The sequence below is a fragment of the Octopus sinensis genome, linkage group LG25, assembly GCF_006345805.1.
Source record: "Octopus sinensis linkage group LG25, ASM634580v1, whole genome shotgun sequence".
In the NCBI taxonomy this organism is placed as follows: Eukaryota; Metazoa; Mollusca; class Cephalopoda; order Octopoda; family Octopodidae; genus Octopus; species Octopus sinensis.
In genome coordinates, this window is record NC_043021.1 from 19,682,509 (window position 1) to 19,696,346 (window position 13,838).

Below are 13,838 nucleotides of genomic sequence, written 5' to 3' on the forward strand. Positions count from 1 at the left end.
CATGTATAGGCTATACCCGATTTTTCAGTATCCCCTCATATCAGCTTTACGATGTTCCTCTACCCTTATTTTAAGGGAGTGGCATGTTTCGCCTTTGTATATAACCTACTGCAACTGCATGGGGTGGAGTACACCCAGCCAACCTTCAAGGACAATACCATAACTTCAATTCCCACCATCCATACAGTATAAAGAGAGGGACTGCTAAGTGCCCCAAACATCGAGCAAAGACTATAAGAACGATCCTGATACCACAAAGAAACAACCTCCTAACGAACAACTACCACTCCAATTAGGAAGAAGGGAGAGGATGACACCCATAAACTGACCACAGTCTGTCTACCCAGGGTCAAAAGCCTCTTGGAAAAGATACAAAAGATATGCGGTCCATATGACATCAGGACAATATTCAGAAGTAATAGAACACTTTGAAAATATCTTCTCCAAGTAAAAACCACCCATAGAAAAGAATATAACGAAAAACTGTGTGTACTCCATCCCATACAGTTGTGGTATGTTATACAAAGGCAAAACATGCTACCCCCTTAAAATAAGGGTAGAGGAACATCATAAAGGTGTGATATTAATTTATCGACCCCGAAAGTATAAGTTGACCTCAGCAGAATTTGAACTCAGAACGTAAAGACAGGCGAAATACCACGAAGCATTTCGCCCAGCATGCTAACATTTCTGCCAGCTCAATGTCTTAACCCTTTCATTACTGTATTTATTTTGAGATGCTCTGTGTTTCTTTCAATTATTTTAAATATAACAAAGAATTTAGTAAAATAACTTAGTTATCATTAAGCTAGTGTTAGGAACATAAATTGTGACTAAGGTTTGGTGGTATATTTTGATGCAAAACTTATGAAAACAAGACATTTGTACTACAGAGCCAGAGCCGGTTTTGGCCGGGTTAGTAACGAAAGGGTTAAACAGTACACAAACTGTCAATAGCCTGGACCTGCCAGTCCAGTTAGCAAGTAACTGCTATCATCTTTAGTCATGGCATGAACAGATGCGATATTTCAGCAAGTGAAGAACCGGTGTGACTAAAACCCACGCCAGACGTCCACACCACATCACTTGATCAGGACTCTTCTGGCGTGGAAAAGTTGCACTGGTCCAGGCTAGTCACTCAACTAGATGAGGACTTAATTTGAAATTTAAGAGTAACAAAAGAAAAAAGCAAAAAAAAATTCTATTCTTACGTTTGTTTTTATCTGATAAGTTATTGTTCTTCTTTGCGTCATTGCCTCGCATAGTGTAGTCGTTCATACTGTTGTCGGAAGGACTCTGGGACATGATATTGAGATTTGGATTCAAATAGGAGTTCTTCTTCCTCTTGGCTTGTGACACAGCAAACAAAGGTTTCGGGCCAGCAAAAAAGCTCTCAAAACGTAACTCCATCAACTTTAATGATTTTATTATGCTATCCTGAAATATAAAAGTGAAAAGCAAGGAGAAACATTAATATATATTTTTGCAAGGGGATGCCCCAGCATGACCTTGGTCAAGACTGAAACAAGTAAAAGATCAAAGAGTGTATGTGTATGTGTGTGTATATATATATATATATATATATATATATAAAATTGAATAAGGGTAGAAATTGATATTAATTAATTAAAACCAGTGGCCTAGCATATTAAAGAAATCCAAAGATTAAAATATTTTTACATACAAAATATGTAAAAAATCCTTTAAATTTTATATATATATACTAGCAGTATAGCCCAGCGTTGCTCAGGTTTGTTTTTTTAGTTGCGCTTAAAACGGCAGACTTTGATGTCGCGCTAACAAAGTTTTGTTCGCTCAAAACCAATGACATCACAAAAAATTTCTTTTTGACCCTTTAGAATTGGAATTTTTGAAAAGTAAAAATTTTGCATTATGTAGTGAACATTTTTCTGGTTGAAATACACTGAAAAATGGCGACACAGCAGTAAAAAAAATCATAAATAGGGATTTTCATAGAAAAAAAAAAGCATCTTTTTGATGTAAATAATTTTTGGTCTTAACATGGTCCAATTTGAATTTTTTCTTCTACGGAATGAAGAGCAAGCCTTCTATCATATTCTCAATTTTAGTCAACCTGCCACACACACACATACACAACATCAGCTTTATATATATATATATATATATATATATCTCACCGTGATCATCGTGACCGTCCAGGCTATCAGATGTTGCTACACATCGCTGGTCACAATGCGCTTTGCATTGTTTTAGCCTTCAAATGATGCCACCCCACTGGCTAAGCGAGCAGGCCAACAGAAGAAAGAGTGAGAGAAAGTTGTGGCGAAAGAGTACAGCAGGGATCGCCACCACCACCCTGCCGGAGCCTCGTGGACCTTTAGGTGTTTTCGCTCAAGAAACACTCACAACGCCCGGTCTGGGAATCAAAACCGCGATCTTACGACCACGAGTCCGCTGCCCTAACCACTGGGCCATTGTGCCTCCACACACACACATACATACATACATACACACACACAAGCAGCTAGCAGTTTTCTGCTAGCCACTTGATAATCTTTTCACATTTGATTCCTAATTCTAATAATTTTTTATATTGTCTACTGTTATGTCTTTGCTGCTAAATGTTCTTTTTCAGTCGCATAGTTTGGCATTCTTTTGGTTGAACCTGCAGAAATGCCAAAATGGACAGCTGGTTTTTGTTCATTAATTTCTGTAAAAACCTCTTATCTATTTACTTTGTTTTAAAGTGAAAGATGTATGTGCGTGTATGTAAAATGGACATGAAATAGAGATGCCACTTAGACATCTCTTCCTCTTTCCCACACACACACACCAAAAAGATGTGTGCATATGTATTTATGTATGTACACATACATGACAAAACATCTCTTCACTCTCTCACACACACACACACAAAAACACGTACATAAATGTATACAAGCATACATACAAAAACACGCATGACAGACTGACTACAAATACATAGAGCTGAACATGGTGCACAAAAAGTAAATAAATAAAATAATTTTAAGGAAATTAACAAAGAGTGCAGGTTCAAGAAAAAGAATGCCCATATTTTTTTGGACACCCCATGTTAAATTGCAAAATTATAACGTAAGTTAAGTTGACAGTATACAACAACTCTATCGCCCCACCACTGTACATATCTCTAGGAGATATTTAGAAATTTAATATTTCTGATTTTGGTGATCAGTGAATAAACTTCACTGAAAATTAGATATATATATATTTACGAAGTCTAGACAGATATCTTCAGCTAGCAGGCCTCTGCTACTCTAGACCGATGACGGGCAAAGACCCTGAAACATGCGTGTCTCTAGATGCAGGCCTGGCTGCTGGGGGTGTTTGTCTCCCCTTCGTAAATATATAAGAACACAGGAAATGTGTCGAAGCTGACAGGAAGCGTCGATGCTTCCTAGGGCTAAACAGGGGTGGTGTAATTCCCTTACAGGACTGTCATGTTAAGTTGACAGTACACAACCATTCTATTGCCCCACCACCGTACATATCTCTATGAGATATTTAGAAATTTAATATTTCTAATTTTGATGTAATATTTGTGTAATAATGAAAACAAACCTGGAGTGTGTGTATGTGTTTATATTACAGAGACTGTGTGTGTGTATGATGGAGTAAGTACCAGGGAATAACTATACACACAACAGTTACTTGCTTTGCTAGAAATAGCAACAAAAACCTTTAACTGTTTAGCATTCAGATTGCTCAGTCAAATGTATTGATCATTTAATCACATTGTTTTGAATTAATCATGCATTATCTCATATCTTCCGAGATTTTGATAATGTGGATGTTCATTTCTGGAATGACATTGTAGGGTATGTCTGAGAGACCTGATCTGGCCAGTTTGAACATAAAACAAGTAGAATACTTAGGCTGGATATGGCCGGTTTAAATGCTAAATGGTTAAATCACACCCTACTGGCCTGGTAGGGAAGTCGAATAAGGAAGACCCTTAACCAATCAGTCAAGCGATAAAAACCAAATCAATTTCTTACCTTTACTGTCCATACGCCGTCAACGACGTAACAATTCTGTTTTAAGAATAATTTACTTTTGTCCCTGGTATAGAGTCCCTTTTTACGACTGCAAGTAAAGACAAAATAACTGTCAACGAAAGTGAACAGCACACAGGGGGTTAAAGATGAAGAGATGGGAGTTTATGAGAGGGAGGGCATCATGGGAGAAAGGGTTACAAGAGAGGGGGGGGTTATGGGAGTAAAGATTTCTGAAAGAAAATTTCATCTGGGGAGGGAGTTTATGAGAGGGAGGGCATCATGGAAGAAAGGGTTACGAGAAGGGGGGATTATAGGAGAAAAGTTAGATTTCTGAAAGAAAATTTCATCGTGAAAATAATATGAAATCAAACTTTTATTTTAGACAAGCAGAAGGACCTGGTTTCACCCAGGGGTAAATATTTCATAAAGGACCTGTTGCCATTATGGTACAAAATGTCCTTTACTTTCTTGTACATAGCAAATGCACAAACACGCACACACTCACAGACACATACACACTCATATACAAAAGGTGACGCCATCACCGTCATATAAAATGTCCTTTACTATATAGCTGACTATTAGAAAGATTATTTGAGAAAATGTTATATTGTTTCTATCCAAATCATCATCATCATCATTTAGCGTCCGCTTTCCATGCTAGCATGGGTTGGACGGTTCAACTGGGGTCTGTGAAGCCAGAAGGCTGCATCAGGCCCAGTCTGATCTGGCAGTGTTTCTACGGCTGGATGCCCTTCCTAAGATAAAAATTACATGTTGACACTGGCAGGATCTAATACTATTACCTTGTAAAATTTGATTTGATGGGGCTGTTTGAGAATGCATAGGGAATAGGCAGACAGACAAAATTTTATATAGAGAGAGATTGATACACACACACTCAAGCATATGTACATATTTAGATGTGCACTAATACATATTTATGCACATATGCACGTACATGCATACACACTCATATGTGTGTGTGTATATATATATATACATACATACACACTCATGTGTGTGTGTGTGTATATATATATATTAATAAATTTTAGGGCAGCAAAAAATTCTAGAAAAATTCTCTGCTACCAGCGGTCAAGTGAGTAAGAAAAGATAGTCAATAGACTATGTAATATACATTCAAACATATAAGGGATGTCTATAATAGGACATCTGACTCACTAGAAAGAGCAGTTAAACTCCAAACCACTATATTAGTGGTTTGGAGTTTAACTGCTCTTTCTAGTGAGTCGGATGTCCTATTATGGCCACCCTTTATATGTTTGAATATATATATATATATATATATATATATATATATATATATATATATATATATATATATACACACACACACACAGATACATACATACACATTCACACACACATATATAAGACAGACAGAACCAACCTTTGGAATACTAGACTGAGTTTTAGAGGAAAGCTATTCTATAAATGCTAAAAAAAACCACAGGACACATTTAGCTGGAAGTTATCTTGGAAATTGCAAATAACTTCTGCAACTTGGTTGTAGCTCAAAAGACCCACAGGTGAAACAGTCTGCTGACCAACAAAAATGTTTCTGTATTAGTGTTTAGAACAAAAACTAGCAGGAAATGTAGTCTCACTTGAATTAGTGCTTTTTTTTTTTTTTTGCACACCTACACAGGTATACCACACCTGATTTTATTTCTTCATAACTTTCAGGAACATGAGTATTTCTCAAGGAAATTTTTTACAAAAACTTTTCAGACAGTTTAGATTACGATTACAACAGAGCTTAATGTAAAAAAAAAAAAAAGACTTTCAAAATTGATGGGTGTCCACAGACTGGAACGCATTTCTTTCAAAATTCCAAGTTTCATTTTGCAAATATATATAAATATATATATATGATGTGTGCAGGCCATCTACAACATCTAAAAAGTATTTGCACAAAATTTCATTAAAAAATACCTATTCTCTGCAAGTTATGAGGAAACAAAGTCAACTCACGCAAATGAAATATCCCAAACTCCTCTCCCACCCATCAAGAATTTTTTGCAGCAAATTCCAATATAATTGAAATCTATACCATCTGAAAGGTATCTATAGACTACTATTAATTAATATCAGACATTAACGGTCTTTTCTTCACCACCTAATTATTTCTGATTAGCTTTTTAACCCTTTAGCATTCAGATTACTCTGTTTAATGTAATATTTATTAATATTCATCATCATCCTCGTTAAACGCCCGCTTTCCATGCTAGCATGGGTTGGAGGATTTTGACTGAGGGCTCGTGAACCAGATGGCTGCACCAGGCTCCAATCTGATCTGGCAGAGTTTCTACAGCTGGATGCCCTTCTTAACGCCAACCATTTCCGAGAGTGTAGTGAGTGCTTTCTATGTGCCACCAGCACAGGGGCCAGTCAGGCAGTACTGGCAACGACCTCGCACGAATCATTCTACACATACCACCAGCACAAGTGCCAGTAAGGCAATGTTGGTAACGATCACGCTCGAATGGTGCCCTTTTACGTGCCACTGGCACAGAAGCCAGTTGGCTGCTCTGGCAACGATCACGCTTGGATGGTGCTCTTGGCACCCTACTAGCACAGGCACAAGTGCCAGTAAGGCGATGCTGGTAACGATCACGTTCAAGAAATTAACCATACAGTATCTCATACCATTGAAATTTTTATGATGTGGTTATATATTTTTAGAATGACACTGTAGGGTAGGTGTAAGAGGCCAGATCTGGCTGGTTTGAGCACAAGTCTCCGTCACTTAGCGGTTCGGCAAAAGAGACCGATAGAATAAGTACTGGGCTTACAAAGAATAAGTCCCGGGGTCGAGTTGCTCGATTAAAGGCGGTGCTCCAGCATGGCCGCAGTCAAATGACTGAAACAAGTAAAAGAGAGAGAGAGTAAAGAGTAGAATATTTGGGTTGGATATGGCCAGCTTAAATCCTAAAGGATTAAGGCTCACTTAACAGAAATGAGTGTTTGGCAGGATCACACCCACACGCCTCTCTCTTTCTCAACAATTCACACACTTTGCAGACCTATCAAACCAGATGCTCAAAACAGAAAGATCAATAACTTACCTGATCTGTACAGTTTTCACAGTGAGTGTTTCGTCTGACATTGTGTCTTTGACAACATATGTGTATAAGGTCGGATCAAGTCCCTGGTTCTGACTCTTTTCGTTCCTGTTAACGAAGATCAGCATTAGTCTAAGTACATCAATAACGACATGCATGAAAACTAATTAACAATGCAGCCACTACGTGTGCCATTTAGAAAGAGCAGCCAAATCAAACTCATATCACACCATACCAATCTTAAAAAGAGAAAAGGAAGGACACATGCTCACAAGGGTTCCTCTATATGGATACTTGATAAGCTAGAAATAACACCCAAACCTCTTTCAAATCAAAGCATTCTGTCTTAAAAAAGAAGAAAAATCGAACAAGAGACCAAGCCTCAATACAGTGACTTAACATGCTAGAAATAGATACACAATCATCATCATTTAACTTTCACTTTTCCATACTTGAATGGGTCAGACAGTTTATTAGAGGCAGATTTTCTATGACTGTATACCATTCCTGTCGCCAACCTTCGCCTGTTTCCAACCTAGGTAATATTTCCCCATGGCCAGAAATGTTCTCAGAATATTGGAAATGAATGACACTGCTTGTATAACAGTGACACTCATTTACAACTATCACGCAATGTCAAGACAAGACGGTAAAAATGCACCCGCACACATTTAGTATGATGGGCTTTTTTTTCAATTTCCATCTACCAAACCCAACTCAAAAGGCTTAGGTCGACCCGAGGTTAGAGCAGAAGACACTTGCTCAAATTGCCATACAGTGGGACTGAACCAGGAACCATCACGCAGAGACGTAAACTGCTCACCACACATCACACTCCAAAAATCCAAATACCAAATTATATTTTCACACAAATTTCTCGTTTTGGAAAGACAACTAGAAAGAGGGTACATAATACACAAAATATGTACCCTACGTCCATTATACAGCTTTGACTTATAAAATTGCATCCTCTGGTTTTAGTACCAGGATCCACCCCTAAGTGTGTATTAACACACACACACACACACACACACAAACATTTAAAGGTATAAGAGATGAACACAAACCCTATCCCATCTTCTGTTCCATCTTCTACATCGCCATTAATGGCATGTTTCTGGATTTGTTCTTCTGTTGGTGGTATGATACACACTATTTTGTATGGTTTGCTGAAAGAGAAATTAAAAATACATAATATATATATATATACATATATATCTATTTCTTTACTACCCACAAGGGGCTAAACACAGAGAGGACAAAGAAACGGATTAAGTCGATTATATCGACCCCAGTGCGTGAATGGTACTTATTTAATCGACCCGAAAGGATGAAAGGCAAAGTCGACCTCGGCGGAATTTGAACTCAGAACGTAGCGGCAGACGAAATACGGCTTCGCATTTCGCCCGGCGTGCTAACGGTTCTGCCAGCTCGCCGCCTTGTATATATGTGTGTATATATATATATATATATATATGTTAATAAAATAGAATATATGCATATATATATAAACATATATGTACGTACCTACCTCTCATGTACATATACACGCATATGTGTACAGGACACCAAAAGACGTCGAACACATAGAGAGACGAAACACATAGACACAAACCAAGGAACAAGACAAGCAAAAAAAGGGAGAGATACAGGACAATAAGCACAACGAAAAATCCCCTTCTTCAGTCGCTAAGATTTCATCTACTAAACGTTTCGAAGGATAAAAGCGAGACGTATACTTCGAAGAAAAATTCCTTCCCGCGAAAAGCAAATCAATTAAAATTCTGAGATCTTTTCGCAGAGGGGTAAAAAAAAAGCAGACGGTAACGACAGTACAAACATATAAACAGTAAAAAATATATATATAAACAGTGGAAAAATAAATATATAACAGTGAGAGACAAGACAAGGAGAACAAGATAAGAAGGGCTGTTAACGCCAGACGAAAAAGTATTGTAAACGCTGGTATCGTGGAAGACAGAGAGGGAAAATTTTTGTAACCAGAAGCCTTGCAAGGCGGGCGAGAAAGGACAGGATAGCAGTACGACAGAAGTATCGTCGCAGATGGATGACGGAATGGGGGAGGAGGAGCAAGAGGAAGAGAGAGAAGAAGGGGAATGGTGCGAGGAGACCATGAAGAATGGTGAAAGGGAGAGAGAGAATGAAGAATGAGAGAGAGAGGAAGAGACAAGTTAAGTGAGGGAAAAAAAAGACGAAAAGGGAATGAGAGAGAAAGAAAGAAAGATGCAGAGTCGCGTGAGAGTTAATATATATATATACATATAATCTTTTATATATATTATATATATATATATATATATACACATATCTTTTATATATATATATATATACACATATCTTTTATATATATATATACACATATCTTTTATATATATATATATATATATATACACACATATCTTTTATATATATATATATATATATACTCTGTTTACTATTTCAGCCTCGCCTCGTTTTTGCATATTCTGTATAATTCATTAGTTATCGTTATAGATATTTAAGATCTATCTCCCTTACAGGGCTGATCGAATTGGCCGCCGATTTCTTCGCGGGGTCTCTTCCCCTTCTCTCCCCCTCTTTTTACATTGTCTGTCTGGACTCCTCTCTTCCTACTTCTCTCCATGGCTATGCATACTTAAGCTAGTAACCTGCCTCATTCTTGATTCCGAATTCCTTTTGCCAAGTCTGTCCGTAAACGAAGTGATCCCAAGATAAGAAATCTTTGAACTTTAATTCACCCCGTATCTCTATTTATTATTATTTATTATGTATCATTATTCTGAGCCCCCTAGTCGCCACTCTGTTTACTATTTCAGCCTCGCCTCGTTTTTGCATATTCTGTATAATTCATTAGTTATCGTTATAGATATTTAAGATCTATCTCCCTTACAGGGCTGATCGAATTGGCCGCCGATTTCTTCGCGGGGTTCTCTTCCCCTTCTCTCCCCCTCTTTTTACATTGTCTGTCTGGACTCCTCTCTTCCTACTTCTCTCCATGGCTATGCATACTTAAGCTAGTAACCTGCCTCATTCTTGATTCCGAATTCCTTTTGCCAAGTCTGTCCGTAAACGAAGTGATCCCAAGATAAGAAATCTTTGAACTTTAATTCACCCCGTATCTCTATTTATTATTATTTATTATGTATCATTATTCTGAGCCCCCTAGTCGCCACTCTGTTTACTATTTCAGCCTCGCCTTCTTTTTGCATATTCTGTATAATTCATTAGTTATCGTTATAGATATTTAAGATCTATCTCCCTTACAGGGCTGATCGAATTGGCCGCCGATTCTTCGCGGCGCGCCCGCCCTACCCACCCCCTCCACCACCACCACCCCACCACCACCACCACCACACACCACCAATACCGGATATCTCTATTTTGCTCCAACTATACCGGATGTCGTTTCTCCACCACCATTATAGGTGTCTACTCTTTGAACCCCCCTCTTCAATACGCTATTTCACCATGCATTACCCCTCTTTCGATATCTACGTTCTACTTGCCTAGAACCTGTCCTCTGAACCACCCTCCACTGGTGCTCCCCTATATTTCTGCACCCCCCCACCACCATTATAGGTGTCTACTCTTTGAACCCCCCTCTTCAATACGCTATTTCACCATGCATTACCCCTCTCTCGATATCCTACGTCTACTTGCCTAGAACCTGTCCTCAGAACCACCCCTCCCACTGGTGCTCCGCTATATTTCTGCACCCCCCCCCCACCACCATTATAGGTGTCTACTCTTTGAACCCCCCTCTTCAATACGCTATTTCCCATGCATTACCCCTCTCTCGATTTCCTACGTTTACTTGCCTAGAACCTGTCCTCTGAACCACCCCTCCCACTGGTGCTCCCCTATATTTCTGCACCCCCCCCCCATAAAAAGCACCATCCGAACATGGCCGATGCCAGACCCCTCTGGCACCTGTGCAGGTGGCACGTAAAAAACACCCACTACACTCGCGGAGTGGTTGGCGTTAGGAAGGGCATCAGCTGTAGAAACACTGCCAGACTAGACTGGAGCCTGGGCAGTCCCGAGCTCCCCAGACCCCGGTCGAAACCGTCCACCCGTGCTAGCGCGGAAAACGGACGTTAAACGATGATGATGATGATGATGATGATATATATATATATATATATATATATATACACATATCTTTTATATATATATAATATATATATATATATATATATAATATTATATACATATAATATATAATAATATATATATATATATATTATACATATATATATATATTATCATAATATCTTTTTTAAAAATTTATCTTACTATTTTTATCGTTGTTACTACGTTTATTCATACATTGATAACTTGATTCGTCTTACCCATCTCTTCACTACGAAAATTTAACCTTTTAGGCTACTTTCAAGCCTTCGCCATAACTTGATTTATTTTTCCTATCTCTCTCTCTACGAAAATTTAACCTTAGGCTACCTCAAGCCGTAATCCCATCTTTTCCCATCTTTCCGCCATTGGCGGTGCGCCCGCCCCCACCACCCACCCCCACCACCAATACCGATGAACCTGTTCTCACCCCCACCACCAATACCGGAACACTGTTCTCACCCCCACCACCAATACCGGTGAACACTGTTCTCACCGCCACCACCACCAATACCGGTATATCCCTGTTTCTCACCATCTACACCGGATACGCCCTACTCATCTACACCGGATACGCCCTACTCCCTCCTCCTCCCCCAACTACCCCTTATCCTCTCATATGCTTTCACTGTGAAAAGACAAGCTGCTAACGCCATAGCTCATCAACTGCCCACCGATCTTACGCTTCCTCCTGACACTGCCTCAATCCGACCATCCCCTTTTAGTACCCTCCCGCCTCGTAATATCCTACGTTTTTATTTCTTACGAACCTACACCAACCCTTCCTGCCATCGTTCCTCCTTACCCCAACCTTCCCCACTGGTTGCTCCCCTATATTACCCACCCGCCTCAACTGGACCCCCCCTCCCCACTCAACTCTAGAATATCTGTATTTCTTTCCTCTACCTAATTACGTTACTCAGTGACGATAACGAATGTCCACTGCTAACACCAGCTCCTGCCCACGGCATGGTCAGGTTGGAAGAGAGATCAAAAGAAAAATACCACGAAAACTATCACCACCACAACAACCCTCCTCTTCTCAGGCGCCGAATCCCCCCCGTCCCCCCACATCTCCTCCCAGTTTTCAGAGTTGGCACTATCAATGTTGGTACATTGACAGGCAAGTCTAGTGAGATTGTAGAGATGCTAGAGAGAAGACAGGTTGATGTATGCTGCATACAAGAGGTAAGATGGAGAGATGCTTCGGCTAGGGTCCTCACGGGCAAGGCACTTAGGTACAAACTCTACTGGCAAGGTAACGCGGAAGGTGTAGGGGGTGTAGGCATTCTCCTGCGGAGGAATGGGTGGATAAGGTCATAGAGGTTGTCAGGGTTTGTGATAGAGTGCTTAAGCTCAGGTTGGTCTTACAGAGTGGCACAGCTATGATTATCTCAGCTATGCCCCACAAGCGGGACTACCAAATGATCAGAAGGACAACTTTTATGATACCCTTCTGCAGGCTACTTCAAAGACTAGTAACAAGGACCTCATCTTTTAGGTGGAGATTTTAATGGGCATGTTGGGCGGGGGAATCGGGTATCTTCACTGGGGTACATGGTGGCTATGGTATTGGCACCAGAAATGATGAGGGAACTAGACTGCTGGAATTCTGTGATGCATGTAACCTTTCAATTTGCACACTAACTTCAAGAAGCCAGTCTGCCACCTTATAACTTATCAGTCAGGAGACTCCGCTAGCCAAATAGACTTCATCCTCACCAGACAACGGGATGCAGGGTTGCTCTTGAATACAAAGACCCTCCCGGGTGAAGAATGTATCCCTCAGCATAGACTAATCATGAGTGACTTTAAGCTTGAGGCCAGAAGGACTCCAAGAAACAAACCAATCCAGAAAAAGAAGGATTTGGAGGCTAAAGAACCCTTCGCATGGTCAGAAATTTAGGGACATACTCATCAAGAATTTGATGAGAGGGAGGAGAGAGCTTCAGACGTCAGACATAGAAGGTAGCTGGGAATTCCTACGGGACAGCTTGTTGAGTGCCACAGACCAAGTCTGTGGATGGTGCAAAGTCCCTTCCAGACCTAGAATTACGTGGTGGTGGAATAGTGCAGTAGATAAAGCCATCTGTGAAAAGAGACGGGCCTGGAAAGCTTGGAAGGATGGGGGCAGCAGGGAACTGTACCAGATAGCCAAAAGGAGGCTGGGCGGCAGGTATACATTGCCAAAGATGTAGCAGAAAAGAAGAAGTTTGCCAATGTCCAGCGTCGCGAGGATCAAAGAGCTGAAGTATTTCGGATTGCCAGACAGTGTGTCAGAGAAAATAGCGATGTTATAGGAGAGAAATGTGTCCGCATGGATGATGGGGCACTTGCTTTTACTACTAGTGAAAAGAAAGAGGCTTGGAGAAGCCATTATGAAAGACTGCTGAATGAGGAGAATGAATGGGAGGAGGAGAGCCTGCCAAATGTTGACCCAGTAGAGGGACCAGCTACCCGAATAGACAGCTCCCTTGTAGATAAGGCAATTAAGGATATGAAACCAGGCAAAGCCCCTGGCCTATCAGGAATCACTGCTGAGATGCTTAAAAACAGCTGGCTATGTGGGCTATGCCAT

At 40.1% G+C, this 13,838-nt stretch overlaps 1 protein-coding gene across 2 annotated transcripts in view; it reads right to left on the reverse strand.

Moving 5' to 3' along the window:
- LOC115224223 (bromodomain adjacent to zinc finger domain protein 1A) overlaps positions 1-13,838 on the reverse strand; it is a 98,190-nt gene that overhangs the window by 41,332 nt on the left and 43,020 nt on the right. For both annotated transcript variants that reach the window (XM_029795004.2, XM_036513450.1), the window contains exons 3-6: positions 8,176-8,277; positions 7,112-7,216; positions 4,020-4,107; positions 1,212-1,437 (exon numbers count right to left, since the gene is read on the reverse strand). In XM_029795004.2, coding sequence (XP_029650864.1) covers positions 1,212-1,437; positions 4,020-4,107; positions 7,112-7,216; positions 8,176-8,277 — 521 coding nt within the window. The remainder of the gene's footprint in view (positions 1-1,211; positions 1,438-4,019; positions 4,108-7,111; positions 7,217-8,175; positions 8,278-13,838) is intronic.